Source organism: Gadus chalcogrammus, chromosome 3 (assembly GCF_026213295.1).
Source record: "Gadus chalcogrammus isolate NIFS_2021 chromosome 3, NIFS_Gcha_1.0, whole genome shotgun sequence".
Taxonomy (NCBI): Eukaryota; Metazoa; Chordata; class Actinopteri; order Gadiformes; family Gadidae; genus Gadus; species Gadus chalcogrammus.
In genome coordinates, this window is record NC_079414.1 from 16,490,663 (window position 1) to 16,513,162 (window position 22,500).

The window sequence follows — 22,500 nt, forward strand, 5'->3', positions numbered from 1 at the left end:
TTATTTATTTTTCCATTCATCCAGTGGAGGAGCTACAAGTGCTTAATGAATTAAGTGTATTTAATTCACCAGATAGTGAAGACAAATCATCTTTTAAACAGACTTTACTTGTATGTAAAGCATTATTTTGTCAATATTGACCCCCTTGTGGGATTTTTTGCATTAAAAAAATTAATTACCTCTAAAGATATATTTTAAAAAAAGTGCACGGCTAAATTGTCTGCAAAATGTGACTTTCTGTTATTGCCAATGGATCCCTATAGTTCACATTTGTGTATCAAAACCAATACAATCAATCTCTGGGCTACATAAACATGCGTACATAAGGGTGAGTCTTCATGTGCATTTAGAAGGCTCAAACATTTAAGTATTATCTTCTAATTAAAGTCCAATCGTAATAAACAAAACTCATCACTATTGACGAACGACCCACGGCTGCTCCACTCTCTGAGCCCACCTGACTGAAACCCCGTCAGGTGGTGGTGTGCACGGTGGTGGAGCCCCCATGCTGAGGTCCATGTTCCATCCGCTTAATCAGTGTAATTGGCAGGTAACAGATATGCACTGTGCTTAAATAGGTGCTAACCATCGGCAGACATCAGCACCCTTTTAGTGGCGAAAAATAGCATGTTGTTGTAGAACATAATTGATAATAGAATCATGACAATTTTAATAATTAGTTGAAATAAATAGGTCTATGCCGGGGAAAACGGTGCTCTGGTGTGATATGTTGGCCTATATAATTGGTCAGGCCTATTATATATAATATGGATTCTCTACTTGATTTGAAGTCCTCTAAAACATGTCGTCATAGATTACAGTGTGCATTCCCTCCTTTAGAGAGAAAAATGTCCTCCACCTTTTTTGTGCATCCAATGGGGACGAGTATATCATTGCACTATATTGGAGAATAAGAAGATATCTGCAAAGAGAGGCATATCATCTTCACCTTCATTGATTGTCCTGATGAACAAAAATGTCATCCACAAGCCAGGTGTTTTAAATTGTTGCATGAGTAATGATGTCGAACACACAAGACACACACTCGCACACACGCAAGTACACACACACACTCACTCTCTCCCACGCACACGCATACAAACGCACTCACACGTACTCTCCCTCAAACACACGCGCGTGCCCAGACTTGCGCACAAACACGCGCACACACACACACACACACACACACACCACACACACACACACACACACACACACACACACACACACACAGACACACAGACACACACAGACACAGACACACACACACAGACACACACAGAGACACACACACACACACACACACACACAACACACACACACACACCACACACACACACACACACACACACACACAAACACACACCACCGATGGTCATAGATTGGACGTGGTGGTGTTGGTGGAAGTATTTGCGTGCGTGTCGTTGCTTGCATAGTAACTGGTGCCCCCTGCTGTCAGAGTCACAACAGGTTCTCCGTGGTTCCCGTAGTCCTTTATTGTCACGGCTCTCCGGTGCCGTGGTCTAATGATGTCTTTAACGACATCGCTCTTTTCATGACATTACCTATTGGATATCTATTGGCCCTCGGGTGACCCAAGCACGCTCATTTGTTTGGGATAATAGGCATCTTGGGGAGCATATAGAGACATAACAAACGCGCCTCTTTAGTGTTTCTCTTTTTTTTATCTTCACGTGGTAGTTTTTATTTTTTATTTTTGCTTAATCACCATGGTGATTCCCCGATTATTGATTGTTCGTGTTCGAGTCATATTTCGTGACGACATAGCTTTTCATTGTCTGTGTGTTTGCATGTGTGCGTGTGTGTGTGTGTATGTATGCATTTGTGTGTGTTTGTGTGTGTGTTTGTGTGAGCGAGTGCTTGCTTGCTGAGAACTGATCAGTTCTCAGCAAGAGTGTACCAAGTGTAGATGTGTTCATGTACCTATTTTATTTTTCATTTGATTCCTAAAAGCTCAATTACAATAAAGTCTGGACAAAATATCTTAAAAATGTCAGCCATGTGTAATACAGACTGTTGCTAAGCACAACAGTAAAGTATTTCTCCATGAAAGAGGCTGAGATGGGTACCGCGGGACAAATAACAGCGTGTCTACATCTCAACCAGTCCCAAAACAATAGACCCTCACGCCACTGTAATTACCCGACAATGTGCGTGTCACTCACTTCCTATAAATATGAATAAGACAGATGGATAAAGGTTCAATTTACATTTAAATTTACTTTCTTGATAGACAGACATGCGCAGCTTTTAAGAGCCCCAGCCGTACGCCTGTGGAAGTGAAGGCTTTCGTCTTTTGTGTGTCAATCTTTTCTTCACGTGATGTCTGAAATCTGGATAAATTCTCGCCTAACTCTATTCTAATCGAAGTGTTTGTTTTATGTTTAAACGGGGAAAATGTATGAATTACACGCAGACATATACCACCTATCTGGTGCAAGGAAGAAATCAATCTAATGTTGTTTAATCTTCCCGGAGACCATTATGAACAATATTATTTTGAGCATGTTCATAATATGTCTTAAAAAGATGAATGGCAAATGAACAGTCTTTCTTTCTTGTTTCTGAGACATGTGTGTGTATGTGTGTGTGTGTGTGTGTGTGTGTGTGTGTGTGGTGGTGTGTGTGTGTGTTGTGTGGGTGTGTGTGTGTGTGTGTGTGTGTGTGTGTGTGTGTGTGTGTGTGTGTGTGTGTGTGTGTGTGTGTGTTTGCATATGTGTCTGGGTGTCTGTGTGTGAGTGGGCAACGTTGCCCTTGTTATAATGTAATTATATTCAACTCAAGTTTTTACAGACATTAATACATTTTTATTTTGTATATCATAATTTTATTTCACAGGATACATTTGTAGCCTGTTTTGGTAACTATTAGACGAGGATTAATATACAGTAGGCCTCTATTACATCAATCACAGAGTATGTGGTATGAAACGCTTTGATGTACTAACTCTACTTCCCCACTAGGGGGTGCCTCAGTCCATTCAACTCACGACTCTTTCAGATGGTGAGACCTGTTTCAAATCAACACACATGCACACACATGTGAAATTAAATATATAATCCAATCATTATTTTATAACCTCTTGGTGCACATTTGGAATACATGTAAACATATACTTAAAATCGGCACCATCTAATGATAAAGAATGTATCCCTTGTGATTCAAAACCTTTTAAATAAGTTACTTATGCGTCCATTACTAACAGCATTGACAGCTCGATTTTGGATTCAATTAGTTAAATAATGGCCAAAGTGTGTACATGCCTTAAAAGCAGGAATACAATCACACCTTTCACCCTGCTGCTAAAGCTCACCCTATAAGCCTCAGAGACAGCCAGAGAATAGGGCCCGCTGCCTAATGGATTCTGCCTATAAACACCAACACTACTGCTCTAACACTCTAACACTGCCAGTTGCCTCCCAGGCTAAAAAGTGTCTTTCTACCTAATTCAATTTGTAAGCATCAAGTCTTTCTGCGGGCATATTCTGCAGCTGCCTCTGAGCCAGCAGGATAACATATCTCACCCGGGGGTATCAAATGTGTACCTGGACACCAATGCTATGTTCTACTATACTGAAGTAGTATTTGCCTAATAAAAAACAGGATCCATTCACACATTCTACTACAAAGTAAGGACGGATGTGGTTTTGCTTTTGAAAGGGTACTTAGGAGCTGGATCACGATAAAGGGTTATTTAGCGGCAGTACAGAGCCTCTGGGATTAGAGGTACAACATTTCTGATAAGTGGCCCAGGGGTCTCAGGGGCCACTACAAGATAAATCCAGGTGTTCTCAGAGGTAGGGTGACAGTGGTCCATCAGGGAGCTATGATAGAGGAGTCTGTAGCGACTATATGGGGGCTTGATCTGGGATAGCGGGTTTTATCCTCTCATGGGCCCAGCTAGGCATCCATAGGCAAGATACATAACCCCTATATCTGCTACTTTCTGTGTCTTAACCCACTGTCAATTGCTTTGGAAGAAAATGTCTGCTAAATTACTCAACAGTATTATTAAACAGTCTTTTGGCTATGTGGGATAGTTGTGTTAAAGGGCTGATATTTTGCTGATATTTTCTAGAACAGGTCCTTTCTATTAGTGAAGTCGAGGTATTGAAAACAGCACCATATATGTATTGCAGCCACAGCTGGTACTTCAATTGTCCGGTGTTTCCCTGCCATTGCTGTTCTTGATACACTAAGGAACGTGTTAGCTGTGAATGGGCAGATTTAGCTATTTCGGCAGAATCATAATTGTCCATAATTCTGCAGAAAAATGTTGCCTGCGAGCTACAAAGCACAGGTTTCAGTATATAGTTTCAGAAAAGTTGGCCTTGCCTTGCACACGATTCTTCCCACACACAGCATGCACTCAAACGAACACCATCATCTCTAACCCTGAAACACAAACAAACACATGCCTATCTTTTTGGCTCTTTCCATAAGAGCTCTTAAACGATATATATTTCCCCAGTCATGCATCTTGGTATGGTATGGTTTAAATTCTAGGTCACAGTCCCAATAGTAATACAGGTAATCCTCTCCTTTTTACAGATAGTTATTTGGAGCTATCATGACGCTGAAGATGCTGATTTTTACCCCAAAATAACTAATTGCTTCCATCATTGTGTTCCTCCCAATTGTCTCCCCATTTGAGGATGCTATGCTGGATTATATGGTTCTCTCTCCCACACACACACTCTGGCTACCTAACTCTCTCTCTCTCCCTCCCTCCCTCCCTCCCCTCACTCCCTCCCTGATGTCCTAGCTCCCGCTGTCTCAGCCCCTGACGAATCCAACTCCACTGACACGACCGGGCAAAACGCAGCATCAACGGATTGTCATTACATATATTATGGTTGCATCCGCTGTCAATTCTTTGAGTCGAGACTAGTGTTACTACTAGCGCCAGCAATTGCTTTTGCCGTGCGTACCTCTTGCATGCACTGCAGGCCTGGTGTGGATTCTGCTGCAGAGTGGCGCGCTGACGTCAACAAATGGCTCGAGCGGTTTGGTTTTAACCGGAGCGGAAAAAAAAAACGGGGGGACGCCAGAGAGGTGAGAGGCATGTTGTTCTTCATTCGTTACTAGCTACATGTGTCTTGGGGATATGACATTGAGAGGGCCAGTGAACCAAAACCACGGTGTCTTGGGTTCGTTTTGCAGAGGTTGTCGTTTTTTTCCTATTAAATTAGCGTTCACCGTAGGCCAATGCTTTAGAAACGGGATAAAAATCGCAGCGTGCCATGCAGGCGCGTTTTAGCAGCCCGTCTCCCCCGAACAGGGCTGTCTTGTGTCCGTGGTATCCCTGTGAACCTATTGATACGCAAATGTGTCATTTAAAGTCGTTGGGTTAGCTCCATGTTCAACACTTCATGCTAACACGATGATATATGGTGGGGGATAAAAAAAACAATGTTTATGGCGCGTCCAGTGCCGTCCACACCCATTCTGAGCGAGATGGATCCACGTGAGCCACATGCATCAACCTTGATGACAGTTTCTCCTTTTCTATTTGCTAATCAATTAACCATTCACAGCCTCTCTAGACCGGCTCGGATGGACTTGAGTGGTTGCTTTAAGTATGAGAATGTATGGGGCATTCCCTTGTTGTATTAAGAAGGAATAGTAGTAGGTTGTTAGATACATAGTTTAACGTTGCCTGTCTGTGTCAAGTAAATGTGTGTAGCCTCCCTAGGCCTACATTGTCATTTTACAACTATGGTCAGAGTCATTATTTTCTTCTAAGTGGCTGCATCTATGTGTGTTGACCCATTTAAAGTGGTGGCCGCAAAGGGGTTTGAAGGAAGTTGCCAAACAAAATCAGAATCTGCATCATTGACAAGTATAGTAATTACATCGTTCCTGTGTGTGCGTCCTGTTTTGTTGACAGAGCAAGGTACCATATGCTCTATGTCACAACAGTACACAGCAGCATCACTGCTCAGTACAAAGCGACCACAGAGAATACAGATGCAGGTCAATAGGCTGAAGGTAAGGAGTTACATTTACATTTAGGGCATTCCTAAACATGCTGGCACACCGACAGTGGAGTCAACCATGCAAGGAGACAGCCTGCTCGTCGGGAGCAGTGAGGGTTCGTTGTCTTGCTCAGGGACACCTCGCCACTCAGAAAGGAGGAGCCAGGGGATTGAATGAAGACCCTTCCAGTTACAAGTCCACCTGCTCTTCCTCCTGAGCTACGCCGACCCAGAGTTAGGGTGTGAATCTTGGTCCAGGTAGACTGGGGACAGGGAGACTGGCCCAATCCCATTTCTACCCCTTACCCCTTCCCCTTCCCCCTTCAAAACAAGGGGGAGGGGCAAGGGGAAGGGGGAAGGGGTAGAAATGGGATTGGGCCTAACATACCCAAAGCCATATTCAACCACCTCTAAATATGTTATGTTATTATTATGGATTGAAGGGCATTCTCATAACATCATTGTATGCCTTTGCTCTCATTCCGAAACCATAGCACTAATGTATTTTCAATATATTCAATCATATTTACGATAGGCCCATATGATAACCGTGTTCAATACTTGCTAGTTGCCACTTACCTATATACTTAATGTTCATATTTCTTACACATTCACATAAATGCTACAAACTGATTGGACAACCATCCACAGAGATAGTGAAAAACTGAAAAGACTGAAGATGATGGAGTCTGATAAGTCCTCCTTCGATGTCTGCAGCAAAAATATGCACACTATATGATATTTGTACGTTTATTGATCTTTCCGCCAACTAACCTCATTCGGATAAGAATTTTAAAGAGTGTCAGCATGAAGCAAAAGTCATTTTTTTTATCTGAGGCCTATGGCTTGATTTGATCGCATTTGGTTAACAGATTCACACAAACCTATTTCTGCAAAATTCATTTCAGTTTCCGTACACTAAAAATTGCCTTCAATATCAAATACATTATACATTCGTTTTTAACACTTATAAACCATTAGGAACGCTTTCAGTGATCCACAAACTGTGGCCCTCTCTGATTTGCTGACATTAGTGCTTTCCCCGGCTGATTGGTCCAATCACATGGGTTAACTGAATCAATTTGCTCAGAAAGTCACACCAACAGTCCATATTGAATCAACTGATTGTGGTCTTTGTTGTCTCATGTTCGTGTTTAACATGTACATTCCTGTGAGGTTCACCATCAGATCTCGGAGTGCTCTATTGCTCTATTGTTATGTCTCATCATCAATATTGTATTCTTGTATACCAGGCAAAATTGTTGCCTGGTATACAATACAATATTGATTGACAATTCAGCTGTTTTTTCATTTAACCACACTTTCTGAACACTATTACAAACTGTAATAGTTTGTTTACCGAGTGTGTAAATCCTCAGGCATCTCAGAGAAACGTTGCTGTATAAAAGTCCTGCTAACGTGAGGGAGAATAACTACCTTCTTCAGTATGTAAATGTGGTCACGTTTGTATCCGGATGCATAATAAAAGAGTGACATTTATCAGTGAACAAATAGGACAAGATAAAGCAACATAAAAAACGTTATAGTATTTCTGGATAGTTTATTAAAAGCAGTGATGGCTGGCAGCACTTTTAATGACAGAGTGCAGCCCCAGAAGATTACATTAAAGAGCATCTCTTTATGGTGTTTTTCCTCCTCTGCAGAAGGTCTGGATATCCAAAATATAGGGCAACTGAGTAGGTGCACTTCAGTTTAACACTCAGTTAAACGTCAAACATAGAAATGATGGTCATTTTGGTGTACATACTGTAGTATTTATAAATGTTAGTTACAGTTACATTACAGTTTGTAATGTAAATACAACAATAAATGTAACTCATATTCAGCATCTGTTTAATTTAGGTAGATCTATTTATCTTTAAAACACAGTACTGTGGTGTAGAATAGAGTTCTAGCTTTTGGCCTCTTTATGTTTACATGGTTAGCACACTAATTGCTATGGATTTCACAAATCATGACGTCTAGTCCATGATTAACTTGTTGACCGTCACCCAAGGGGTCAACATTGACAGAATGTGGATCCTACAAATTGGTTTGCCAATATTTTGGTTTGGGCATCTCAGTAGAGCAGCGAGTCTGAAACTGTTGATTTCATTTTTTTAGATGCCAGGTACTTTTACGAACCCCTGGCTGGACATTTGAGTTCATTGTTTTTTGAGTACTTTCCTTTAGTTTTTTGTTAGTAAAGTTTTGATGTGTTTTTCTTGGGGCTTTGTGAAAAAAAAAAGTATGCCCTGTTTGCTTAGTTAAGCATCCTTGTTATGTTTGTCTTTTAATGCTTGACTCGGTTCTTCCCCTGGGTTTATTTGAATTTCTTGATGGTCATGGTATCAGGGTTTATAGTTGTGTATGTTCATAAATAAATATAGGCCAATATATTACACACAGGGTTAGGTTAGCTATATGTAGACAAAATAAATATTAAATTATGTCTCTTTGCCGAGCCATTGAGGATTGATGACAATGCCATGGGGATTTCAAAGCACTCATACTTTCTCTTTTCTCTTCTCATCTCTGCGGTGGGTTTGAAGTGTTACGTAGTTTTTTTTGTTGCAAAAACAACATGTTCAAAGGGAACAATCACCTGCATATTGTTAATCATGCACCGATGAGCTGTAGACTTAAATGTCCTTCATTTTAATGAAGTATCTCGAGTTTGAATATATTGTAGAACCGGACATGGCCTGTCAAAGCATGAGGCTCTTTCAAACCATGACGTTTTCCCTCTTGTGTACTTTCAGGGCCCTTGCTCGCCAGATCAAAAGACCACAGACAAAAAGACAACAACCCAGTGAACTGGCATCGCAGAGAGGTGCATCCACAATGTCTGCACAATGCCTGAGCCCGCTCTAGACCCTTCCTGGAGGACCCCGGCTGCCAACCGGCCATCCGCAACCCGCCAGCAGCTCCCCGTAGCCCCCCGCTGCCCTCAGTTCACCATGAAAGGGCCCGCCTGGCGCGCCCACATGGTACCCTCGTACCGGCGCTGTCGCCGGGCCGCGTGAGAGGTACTGCCCTGCCCCCCCCCCCCCTCCCCCTCCCGACCACGCAAGGCATGGCCTCGCTGGACCTGCCCTACCGCTGTCCTCGCTGCGGGGAGCACAAGCGCTTCCGGAGCCTGTCTTCGCTGCGCGCCCACCTGGAGTACAACCACACGTACGAGACGCTGTACGTCCTCTCCAAGTCCAACAGCGTGTGCGACGCGGCCGCCCTGCTGCCGCTGGTGGCCGAGGGCGCCCTCCTCACGCCCGCCAACAACAACGACCCCTTTGACCTGCGGGCCTCGGGCTTCAAGGAGCGGCCGTTCAGGGAGCTCCACGGGCCGGACGAGCTGGGCCTGGTGCCCGGCCACTCCAACGCCGCCGCCCGCTACGTACCCAACCTGGAGTTCCCCCTCGGGGACATCTTCGTCAAGAAGGCCATGACGTCCTCGGACCAGGGTTCCCATGGAAACCCCGGCACGGCGGTGGCGGTGGCTGCCAACGTTGCGGCCAGCGCGGTGGAGGCGGCCTACGAGGAGGGCCTGGCCAGGCTGAAGGCGCGGGCGTTTGAGCGGCTGGACCTGGACGAGAGGCTGGAGAAGCTGTCTGAGGAGGTACTCCTGCCAAATTTAGTTCTTGGTTTATTTCAGGGACATTGAAATGCTAATCAACGGTCAAACTGTAAGTGAGCCAGAGATAAGCCTAAGATGCTAGTTTACATCTGTTGTCCCCTGCCAGATATTCAAGGAAACCTAAAATTACAGAAATAAAATACATGTATGACAAGAAAAACAACAACATAGGTGACTCAGAAGATACAGTAACACATGATAATACATGGTAACAACACAGATGTATTGGGATCAATAATGGACTTCCTTATGATCCCTGTGGCAATGATGGAAATTATGAATGATTTGTTTTCCAATTTCTATTTTTGTTAGACCTTTTCTACAGAAAAGTAAAGACTATTAAAAAATAAATCCAATGTGAAAATGACCCGGCCTCTATCTCTTCTCCTTCCTCCTCCTCGTGGTCTTCGGTAGGTGGAGCAGAAGATAGCGGCTCGCGTGGGCCGGCTCCAGGCGGAGCTGGAGAGGAAGAGCTCCGAGCTGGAGCGGGCCAAGCACGAGAGCCAGCAGCTGAGCCAGGAGAAGACGGACCTGGAGGACAAGGCCTCGGAGCTGTCCCGCCAGGTGGACGTCTCTGTGGAGATGCTGGCCAACCTGAAGCAGGACCTGGTCAGCAAGGAGGAGGAGCTGAACCACAAACAGCAGTAAGTCTCAGTGCATGTGGGTTGTGGTTTGTTGTATGCTGCTGCTACTGCTGGTCAGTCTTCGTTGTTGATGTAGCTGGTAAATCTCTTAAAATAAATCTTTTTGGTTCTATACAAATTAATTAAATAGAAGTTAATTAAATTTGTATCTCTTTAATGCTGCTACTGTCCTGTACTTTCTGCTGTGAACCCCCACATTTTCTATCTGGGATTATGAAACACTATCTGCTCGGATTGCAGTTGGTAGTTTTCTTCAAAGGGTTTAACTTTTCCGTAAGTGCATTCATTCTTAGCTTGGAGTGTGAGTCAGGAACCTGAAGATTTAATGAGGTTTTAATGCTGTTCTATCAGTGGACCTAGACATGCCATTATGATATGGTATTGTTATTGTCTTTGCTGTTGGATATGATTTAAGTGATTCCTTAGAAACAAAGTCACCACTGTCTCAGTCTCCACATTGCTCATAGCCAGAAGGTAATGGGGTTGGACCTAATGTGGGTGTTTCGGGGAGTTAGCATGTTTAGCGTGTGTTCTAGTTTTCCCTCCCACACCAGAGCAGCTGTGTGCATGTTTTGTTAACACTGACCCTGGGCTTTATACGTCATGGAGCTGGTCCTATTCCTGCCCTAGAGGCAGTAGCTGCCCACTCCCTCTCTCCATAGATAACCTTTGAAATAGATCTAAACAAATACTGAACATTTTATTTCAAGGTTGGCGTACTCATGCTGTGATGTCAAACACAATTGAATCTTCATCTTCCACTTCTGTTCCTAGTCTGCTCTCTCTCTCTCTGTTAACCTGGTGGTTATCTGCTTGCTAGCCTGTGTGTGTATCTCTATTGTATTTGTACCGGTGTAAATATACCTCTGTCTATCTCTACCTGTGTTTCTATCGCTACCTGTGTGTGTGTACATCTCTACCTTTGTGTGTGTACATCTCTACATGTGTGTGTGTATGTCTACTGTATCTACCTGTGTCTTTATTTGCCTTGGTGTGTATTTCTACAGTATCTCTACCTGTTTGTGTATGTGTGCGTGTATCTCTTTCTGTATCTCTAGCTGTGTCTATATCTCTACTGTATCTCTACTTTTGTGTGTTTGTGTGTATCTCTAATGTATCTCTACCTCTGTATGGATCTCTACTGTATCTACCGGTGTCTGTATCTCTACTGTATCTCTCTACCTGTGTGTGTGTATCTCTACTGTATCTCCATCGGTGTTTGTATCTCTACTGTATCTCCATCTGTGTGTGCGTCTACTCTGTATCTCTACCCGTATCTGTATCTCTACTGTACCTGTATCTCTACTGTATCTGTCTAGCTACCTGTATCTGTATCTCTAATGTATCTATTCTCTCTACTGTATCTCTACATGTGTGTTTGTGTGTGTGTGCGTGTGTGTCTCTACTGTATCTCTACCTGTGTGTCTGTATCTCTGCTGTATGACTTCCTGTGTCGTGTTCATCATGCTTCAAGGCACGCAGGGCCTCAACATCTGGGCTGACTGTTGATAGCCACCTATCATGTCTTTATGGTCACCACGACGACGGCTGGGCTGTTTGATACAGTTCATTAATTTTGGTCTGCAACTGAATGCAGACTGCAACAGACAGTCAGTCGCAGTTTTTTTGTCCTCCAAAAGGACCCATTTCCTTTGATTGGCTCATTGGTTTATGAGTAGAGATAGAGACAGAACAGATATGAAAAGTCAATGGTGGATCAGTAGATTGATAGTCGTAAATATAAGTAGTATAGAAGTAAGTAGGGAAGGGTTCTGTTGGAGAGACTCGACAGAATTACCAACAGGCTGTGATTGTAAACAGATCTGTTTACAATCTTCTTTCAGAATCTGGATTCTGGATTCAATTCTTCTGGGTAAAATCTGAAAGCTTGTGTCTGTTAGGGATGGTTTTTTAAAACCATTGTACATTTTATTATTACATTATTTGCAGACTGAGGGCACGGCTCAACAAGGCTAACATTATACGACAGACCCCCCTGGGTGTCTTAATCCCTTTCTAACCCCCTAACTGACATAGTAAACTGATTAAACCGTGCAGTGGTAATTGGGTGTTTGTGTTTGGGTGAACGTTCTTAACATTAATTAAGTTGCTATTCACTGCGAATGCCCAGGCTATTCATTAAGCCATCATTATGCTTTCCCATAATGCATACGGTATGCTAATTTAAGTGTGGTGAGTCCAATGGGTAGCTGGGGACGTTTCTCCCAGAAGATTCTATCTTCTACATCATTCAAATTCTCTAGTTCCTAGATAATAAGCAGAAAAACAACAGTGCATTGTGTTTTGATTGCAGGATAAGCATCTTACAACACAATCCAACTCTGCATTTTTAGATCTCTAAATGGCATCTTTCTGTACCCAACACCTGTTTGAAAGAATAACCTTTCGAGCAATGTGACTCTTTGCAATACTAGGAAGCCAGTCCTTGTATCTCTATTCCTCTCTATCTGTCTGTGTCTCTCTCTCACTCACTCTCTCTCTCCTTTGCCTGACTCTGCCCTTCACTTGCTCCCATTGCCAGCTGAGTATCTGGCTGTTAAACAGTGACTTCTTTCACAGTGTGAAGCACAAACAGCGTCTCAGGGCAATGGAAAAAGAGTGTCAGCGACGGTAGGTTTCGCTCTGTGTGTGCAGCAGGAATTACTAAACTGCAGTTCTGAACAGTCAGAGGAAGAAAAGGGAAGCCACTGACACAGGGCTACTGTACACTCGTTTCTAACCACAAACCGCACCGCCCATTTGTCTCTTTGGATTATTATACGTCTACCGTTTTGCTCAGCAGAGATGGGAGGTTTGAAAAGAGGACATTATGTCACAGTTAATTTATGAGGAATTACTCTAGGTCTATACAATTTATTATTATTATTAACCCTGGTTATTATTCCCCACTTGTTAATAATAACCAGGGTCATTAAAAACACATAGGTGAGGAAGTTAACATTGTTAATCCCTGAGGGAAAACGAAAGAATATAAAATAATTGTATAGATTTTATTGATTAAGTATTTTATGCATAGATATATACTGAAGTAAGCTAAATAAAATCAACACTGCGCTTGTATACATCTGTAGACTAAACCAGAGGGCCAACGACAATCTCACAGCCGCCTAATCACCTCTCACTGTGAGGCGTGAGCATAAACCGTCCTTTAGGAGAAATACTGGCTTAGGATAATTCTCTGAGCAGAGGAGACATGTGGTTCTTCATGTACACAAAGGGGGTGTGAGAGAGAGAGAGAGAGAGAGAGAGAGAGGAGAGAGAGAGGAGAGAGAGAGAGAGAAGAGAGAGAGAAGAGAGAGAGAGAGAGAGAGAGAGAGAGAGAGAGAGAGAGAGAGAGAGAGAGAGAGGGGGGGAGGGGGAGAGGGGAGAGGGAGAGGGAGAGAGATTTACGTCAGTACAACGGTAGCCAGCTGGACTCGGTGACGATAACGCTGCAAGCCTTAAGGGGAGATTCACACAAGAATAATCTAAACATGACATTCATCATCGATGTGTATCATTAAAGTCATACGCAAACATGGCTTGTGGCAGGGGTATAGGAGTGACGTTTGGATTTGGAATACCAATGTGCAGCACTAGAGAGATATCGTTTTATTTCAGGATGAGTGGTTGTACCAGTGTGGTTAATCATAATTTGCTTCTTTAATGGGGGAATCAATAAAACGGCATGGTCCCCAAAATAAAAGGAAATGTGACCTTTCTGCTTTTCTCTGTATTTAATTCAGAGTGCGGAGCTGCAGCCAACCCGCACAAGGAGGCCAGATTTCTGCCCCTCTTTGGATATTATGCTGAACGACGTTCCCCTCTTCAAAGAGAGGGCATTAGCTAATCAAAATGAGGCCGCCAAAACATGAAAAGATGGCTGTCATTAACACCATGCATTTCTTTTGGTATGTTTACTGAATCCATTAGACACTATTTAGTATGTATCATTTATTCATCCATTCCTAGAACTTCTGCCGCTTCTATGAATGGGGACAGCAGCAATGACTAAATAAATAGAAAATGTACGGGTGTATGTTCACAGTAATTACTACCACAATTGAACAAGACTTTTGTCTGAGAACAGCCTAAGACTAGCTGCCCCTAGTTCCCTAAATATTCATAAAGAGGTTATTCTCGATCCTTTCAGTGAGATAAAAAGCTTTATGATCTATAGTCACTGCCCAAATACACCCTGAGCAGTACACATATTTTCAAATGGAGGGTGATGAATTAGTGACAGGATTGTTTTCTGTCTGGCGTCCATATTGTGTTCAACAACTCTGCAAAAAGAGCATCCGTTATTTGTGTGTGGGTCCCCGCCGTGCTCTTTGTCCTCCGTCGGGATCCCAATGTTTGCCTTGTCCTCTCTCGACTCTCTTATCTCTCTTCCATCCTTTCAGTTGGTGATCCGTCACTCCAGCTTCAAGCGGCAGCCTGGGTGTAGCCGAGAGGGTTTTACTACGCAGCCCATTGTCATTTAACAGACGCTCCTTTCCCAAACGCCGCACAATGAATACAAATACACAACGTTAAGGCATGGGCGGGAGGTTAGGCGTCTCACTGAAGGACATCAGTGATCGAACCCGGTGCCTTCCAGCGGGGGATAAGACGCCATCGTCCCCCCACTATCCGCCCCTTGTTTAGCTAGCGGTGGGCCCATACAGCTGTGGCATGTTGCATATGTTTGATTGTGTGGCGCTGTGGTGTCGATCGTAACAGCATAGTTCCCAGTTGCCTTACTGACGCAGTCTGGTCAGAACAGGCACTGCGCTGTGTTTTTAAAACGCACCAAACAACTGTGTGTGGGAGACGCCGCTATCGTCCTTGTGAGCTCATGAATATTAATGAGGAATCATTTTTGAATGAACGGCGGTAACGATGGCGACTGAGGGGATGTAGTCGAGGGAGGTTGATTAACATTTAAAGACGGCTCTTCAAAAGGTCAGGGGTCATTCATCTCGTCTGCCAGGGAGAGAACTCTGGGAAATACCAGCCGTCCGTCGTGGCCACCAGGTGACGTCAAACTTTGATGTGTATTTTTTTTCCTATTTTAATTAAATACTTCATGTTTTTTGGCTGCCAGGCATTTGGATGACTTGAAAGGGCGATCTTGACAGCTTTTAATCCTTTTATTTCCAATAGGAGAAATTTACCAAAAATCTGTTGATTTATTTGGAGGTTCAAACTACAAAGCAACCCTGTGTCATTTCTTTTTCAAGCTAGTTGTTAAAATATGGACATTTTTTAGGTAAGTAATGGTGTCAATACTATTTATTTAGGGTGATGAATGCAGCAACAGCAATAGTTATTTGACTTGACTTGTAATGTCAATGTTGAGCCCAATTAGGCAATTTTGGTGAAATGATGACCCAAACATGTCCCTTCATTGCTGTAGCGTTGGCTCCTTTGCTATGCACGATAGCTCTTTCTTGTCTGCCGGTTCAGCCTCTCCTTCACCCATCTAAAACAATGTGTTGGCACAGGACGCCCCATCGTAGAGCTACCGCCGTACTTCCTCTGTGAGATTTGTACCCACATCTTCACTGGGAATTAGCACCCATTTATCTCCAGGGGAACGTGTTGGTTTCCTGCTCCTCGCGTGTGTGTGTGTGTGTGTGTGTGTGTGTGTGTGTGTGTGTGTGTGTGTGTGTGTGTGTGTGTGTGTGTGTGTGTGTGTGTGTGTGTGTGTGTGTGTGTGTGTGTGTGTGTGTGTCTGAGGTGTTGAAATGTGAAATCCTTCAAGCGTTTATCTCCCACCTCTTCTGTGCTGCTGCCAACGTTTGTTAATCAGCGGTGAAGCCCATCCTTGACACTGTTTCCAGTGTGTTGCTTTGAGCTCCCTGATTTGAGCTTCCCCTTTTCATGTCTCTTATTGTTATGTCAAAGAGAAAATCAGATTTTCTCTCTATACTCTCAGCCCTCTATGGTTTCTGCTGTAATCTTTCTAAATGTGTAAGGGAGGGGTTCTTCAAGTCTTTCATCTTGGGACCGGAAAGAAAATTGCAGTGTGTCTCTGGGACCGTACCACCACACACTCAGAAGATGTTCATACAACAGTGAAAGTCTCTATCTTAAAGCCTCTGTTTGCTGGTCGCCTGACAAGCCATTCTAATGGGCAAGAGAAAAAGGTTTCCGCTTTGGTTGTATATTTAGGACTCTGGCAAAGGGGGAAATTGTTTTATTTCGGTACGGCTGGCCTTATTCTCTAAAGCCTTGAAGCGCTGCTTGCATTAGAAATGGCTCCTTTAATAGGCAGCAATTATGCTCGGCATCCAAACATATTTCGGACAAACGATTCTACTCAACGTGAATCCCTGTCTTATATTCACCCCAAGAATATATACGATCAGATTTCATTGTTGTAAACGGAGCGACTTAAAATATGAGTTGCGGCTCCGGTGTCCCAGTTTCCGTGACTGACCCCGTAGATAGTCAGGTCTAGACCGACGTCTGGCGGGCCTGCCTTCAACAGTCCCTCCCTCCTGGTCCGGTCCGGTGGGCATGAGGCGTAGCGGCAGAGCTCCTTGTTCAGCCCTCCTGAGCACAGCCAGCTACAGGAAGGAGCATGACGGCTGGGCCTGTGTTTACAGCCTGCATCTACAAACAGACATGTGGGTGGGGGGGGTACTCCGTCCTCCAGAGGATAGTAGAATGTGTTTCCTTTGGAAGAAGTTGGTTTGAGGATGTACTTGAGGACTATAAAGAGATCGGAGAGATGGAGAGGGTTTTGGTGCCGGGGTTGATTTGTAGGGGAAACATGATTATGTTTTATATAAAGTGCGTGCTTGTTGAGTGTTGATGTATTGAGGGATTCCCGTGTTGGTCTGAGGTCGATATTGTTTGTATATTGTTATTGTCGGTGCATGTGGTCTCTTATCTGTACTACTGCTATTACAATGTTTGCTCTGAACGTTTCCAACTGGTTGAGTTGTGTTTCGTTTCATGACTTGTTTATGAGTTTAAGGAGCGCCGTTATTATCAGACCTTGAACCAACATAGCAAAACATGTTATTTTGGAGTTCCCGTCAAGCACACTGATTTGTGTACTTCTACAGGATGCAGAGGCTTACCCTTTTCTTATTCTGTGTTTAGCAGTACAGACTCCTTAAGACTGCTTCGAAAACCCCAGTCACCTCATTTTAACACTATATTCAAGAGTCTGACTCAGTATCTTTCAAGTATTTGTTTCACACCACAAATGTCCCCGAAACAGCTCACAGATACCATCATTTGTGGATTAATAAAGGCAGACTGACAGATATCTGGATAGATAGATGGATAGACGGATAGATAGATAGATAGATACATGCCCCTGTTTCGTAACAATGCAGTCTTTGTTCCTAAAATCTTACAAAACCTCCATTTGTCTAACTCCTACACTTTCAGGGAGGTTGTCCAAAATGTACCAGTTCCTTAACATCACCACAAACAACACGCAGCAGCAGACCACAATGGAGTGATGACTACACCCAACAACACACCGTTTATGTCCCCGGTGTAAGAGACGTCCTTCCGCCCCCCCCCCTGCAGGGAGGTGGCCCAGATCGACCAGTTCCTGCAGGAGACGGCCGCACGCGAGGCCAACGCCAAGGTGCGCCTGCAGCAGTTCATCGAGGAGCTGCTGGACCGCGCCGACCGCGCCGAGAAGCAGCTGCAGATCATCAGCAGCTGCGGCAGCACGCCCAACGGCAGCCTGGGCCGCTGCAGCTTCCAGGGGTCAAAGGGCAACGGACGGCAGGTCAGTTTAAGAAGACGATAATTGAAACCCATGCCGGTCGATCTCGGCTCTCCTCTTCTGTGCCCTGTTAGGGCGCACTGCCATTTGGTCTGCAATTTTGGTTTCCTGTGTCATGCGCTGCTTCATACCCATAAGGCACAGTAAAAGAAGTGTACAGCTGCTGGCTAAATTTTCCCACATTATATCCCATGATGCATTGGGTTAGGGTTTTCATTGTCATCAGATTTTCCTGCACATGGTGAAGAAAACACGGTGTTGCTTGTTTTTGCGGCCAATACATGTCACCCTGATTGATTTCCGGGGGGATTACTAGTGTCTGTAATCCATCTGAACTTTTTCCCTAAATAGTGTGCAATAAAGTTCATGGTGAGGGACAAATCAAGCTGCAAGGTACTTGGTTCGAACCCCGATGACTGTTGTAGGGCTGTAGTCATGAAATGAATCGGCCACAGTTCATCCCCTCGTGGCCTGAGTCTGACTCGGTTACAGCAGAGCTTCAGTCATGTAAAGCGGGTACTCTACGGGTAGAATCACGTAGAAGATTGACAACACACGGCGGAAAATTGGGTTTTGGGGTTTTCTGTGTTTAACACAATGGATCCCAATGGATGCCACTACGATTCGTGCTGATATGCCAATTGTGATTGTTCACATTGAAGCCTGACGAGTTTTAAACACGAAGGTTGACAGTATTTGTCGTTTTTGGCAGATTTGGCCTTTTGTTTTGTGGCCAAGCTTTCAAATGTATCAAATAGTAGTAGCTGTGTCTGTTAAATAATGCATTGATTCTATTGATTTAGGACCCTGTAGTACATTCAAGGACAGGGCATAATAGACTTGTAGACAGCTTGTCGACTGTGCCTACTAATTGGTAATTGTTTTGGCCCTCGGCTGAGGTTTAGGTCATTGCATCTGATTAGTTCATGAAGTGAACAAATCAGGTTTATCAGGCGACTGTGCAGGTTTAATTTAAAGCCACTGATTTGAAGTGGTAAAGCTGCTGCCTTGTATGAACATTGATAACATTTACATAAATACTTCACCTCAAAATGAATGAATAAGAGAAACATGCAGTCTTTAGTCTTGAGTCCTAATTTGCTCGTTAATGCCTTAAAACTCTGTCATATTGAAAAGGAAAGAAACACACTATATAGAAAACTCTTCTAGATCAAGAATCTGCACGCTGTATGCAAGATAGCATACTGAAACGTCTAAACTTTTAACTCGATAATTATCTTCGGAATAATTACGTGGAATATTATAATATTATCAATAAATATTATAGGGAATATCCTTATTTATTTGTAAATGAATTGATAGAAAAGGTGTACCCTGAGGCACATTTCATTTAGAGCTCCTCCTTTTAATTGTCGTACAAAGCCATCAAAACTGCTCCCTCACTCACAGTCCGACCGCGCCAGCGAGCGTACCGCACAGCAGACGTGCTCGCTACCTGCGGGTAGAACACTTAAGGACCTGAACCTTCTCCTCACTCCTCTCCTCAGCGTCCCCCAGCGGTCTTGGACCCTGGGCTCCATCACCATCTGCCGGGGCAAGCCCATTTCCATGGAGACACATTTCAATAAAGAAGAAATTGAGATGATATAATCACGTTAAATGATTTGGGCCATTTGGTCGTGGATGCTTTTATCCAGAGTGTCTCAGACGCAATAGAGAGTGGATCCTTTCTTCCCATGGGAGGCCCATACTGGGAGATAGCATTGTGCTGGAAGACGGTGTATTTCACTGGGTGAAAGGTGGAGGAAGATGAGGGTTCAGCTTTGAAGTACAAGAGGCTGTTTTTTCAGATGTAGTACGAAGGAAAGGAAGCTTTGAGATCACAGTCCCAATAGAAACCAACTGTTCTTGCTGCTCTGTTTGTGACAGGAAACAATACAAAGTATAACTCCATTTAATTGTTGTACAATCTCATTACTGTTATCTGACTCTGAATAACATTTTTAAATGATTGACGTTTAATTGTCAGATATCTTGTTGTCGGACGTTACAGTGAACGAGAGACTCTTCCACCCTAGAAAATTCTCTGAGATTATGATTCATATATTATTTGTTTATCAAAGGATCCCCATTAGGTTAAAACGCTGTCAACTGGGTGTCTTGGTTCTACACATAAGACACAAACTACACAACAAATTTGTAAAAACATCAATGAACACAATAATCTTGAATGAAAATGAGATCCCATTAAGACAAAGTACAGTAGTGTCAATACACTCTGATACGATCCATTAACCACACCGCTATGATGATTGTCTCTGTGCAGTCCCGTCTGACTAACGCGCGCCCTGGGTCTTGGCTATGTTTTCAGAGGAACTCCAGCATGTCCGGGAGCACCAGAGGCATGTACCAGGTATCAGACAGACGCTCGTCACCTAGCACCGGGTAAGACACAGCCCACGTACCCTCTCTCACGCACACTGCAGTATATCCCAGGTCTATTTGTGTGTATCACTCACTCTCCTCACTCACCATCCTAACATATTTTGGAGATGCTTTCCCATCAAGTCATGCTTCATTCTTAGAATTGTTGTTCAAGGTATTCGACTAAGGAACATAAACATCCTGATAATGTTTTCAAGGTTTTCAGCTTACGAACATACTCCATCCTAATCATTTTTGAGAGGCTGTCAACTTGCCCACGCTCCATCCACGCTCCATTCCTATCCATATATTTTTTTTTAAGTAGTTCAACTTCTTCAAACTCTGCTCTTTAAATGTTTTACTAGATTCCTCTGAATGTATATTTTCAACTCATAAGCACTCCACACTAGTGTGTGTGTTCTTGTTTGGTATCTGAAGGGTTAATATCCCGAGGCGTCGTCTTCTTCCAGGGTCCAAGACTGCTGAGTAGACCGTGTATCAGAGTGCAGTGACTCACCCACAAAAGGCAGAAGGGTGTTGAAGGCCAAAGAGAACATTGTCCATTAGTAGCACTTCTCCCTAGGCCCGTTTGGATGAGCGCCATCCAGTCAGAACGGGTGTCTGTGTCCCCCGGAACAGATAAAACATGTCCATGACGTTGATTCCTCTCAGTCCACACGTTGTGGAGAGGCAGGTGTTCAGCCTGTGGGCTTAATCGATTATGTCTTAACGTCTCGCCCTTAAGCCCTCTGTCACTGTCATCTTTCCTCGGACTGGTTTAACCGCTGAATGCATGCACATGCCAAAGTGCTCATGTGATCTTCACAGCCTCATGTGGATGTACTGGCGTGTCTCTGCTAGATTATTATTATTAATAACAACTATTATAATTATTATTATTTGTGCAACAGAATAAGGAATAGTGATGCTACATGTCAGTTGATCCATGAACATCCATCCTCATTCTGAGTGTAGAAACCGTTCTGGTGTTTTTATTTTTATGTACTCCCAAGTCCCTCTGCGAAATGCTGCTGATTGATCTCCAACAATTGGAATGAATTCCAACAGCTAGCTTGCCGATTGATCCAATGCTGATAATTCCAGTGTTTTCAAATGTAGCACTAGTGGAAGTAACTTGGATCCAGTATTGGCAGATGTTATAAGTATGATAAATGAAGATGTGGTCAATAGCCATGAATTTAGATAAATATCATTATGTCGATTATATGTATTAGACAATTAATTAATGATGATTAATCAAAATTCATCCTCTAAAATAGATGTTGGTTATTCCCGAAATCTCGACCAACTGAGGACATTCTCTAGGGCTGTGTATCGTGGCCAATTTCTTAAATCGATTCGATTTCGATTAATACGGTTCTGAATCGATTAATCACGATTCGATTCGATTCGATTCAATCTGCTCTTAAATAATGAAAATGGCTCAACTGTGTTACAAAATACAAATGTACTTTATTTCTTCTCTTCATCTTAAACAACAGGTTTTAAGTGCAAACTTGTAAATTGGACAGTTTAAACAAAACTGTCTCATGTCTCAAAAGGGCAATTTTGAAATTAGAAAGGAATTGCAAGTGAAAGTGTACTTGAACTTGAACTACAACATTCCATCGCTGCAAATTGCATTAAGGCATGGTTTATTAAAGTGCAGAAATATTAATAATGGTAACAAAGCTAAAAAAAAAAAAATCAATCGATCTCATGCCCTATGAATTGATATTGCAAAATTGAAATGAAATCGATCCAAAGTGGATTAAATAATTTTTTTTAACCAGCCCTGACATTCGCTAATATCTGGCTCAACAATACCCTTCCCCCATTTTCCATACCCCAGACCCATTATGCTTTAACTCCCTGTAATAACCCAGATTCCACACATTAGAAATGCAGCTTACGCCCCCTAATGGGACAGGGGCTGTGTTGGACAAGTGCCTGCACTACTACACATGGCAATCGACCCACACATCCCATAATAACTACCTTGCTGTTCCATCTTGGCCTAGGTCACAGCCGTGTCGTTCTAGCACTCATAAACGTTGCCATAAATGTTTCTTAGCGATACGCAGCATGAAGTTCTTG

The 22,500-nt window shown here is 43.3% G+C and overlaps 1 protein-coding gene across 1 annotated transcript in view; it reads left to right on the forward strand.

Moving 5' to 3' along the window:
- The first annotated feature begins 4,828 nt into the window (after positions 1-4,828).
- The window catches only part of fbxo41 (F-box protein 41), a 30,339-nt gene continuing 12,667 nt past the window's right edge, over positions 4,829-22,500 (forward strand). The window contains exons 1-5 of the mRNA XM_056587204.1: positions 4,829-5,076; positions 8,762-9,615; positions 10,048-10,277; positions 17,814-18,021; positions 20,351-20,424. Coding sequence (XP_056443179.1) covers positions 9,076-9,615; positions 10,048-10,277; positions 17,814-18,021; positions 20,351-20,424 — 1,052 coding nt within the window. The 5' untranslated portion in view covers positions 4,829-5,076; positions 8,762-9,075. The remainder of the gene's footprint in view (positions 5,077-8,761; positions 9,616-10,047; positions 10,278-17,813; positions 18,022-20,350; positions 20,425-22,500) is intronic.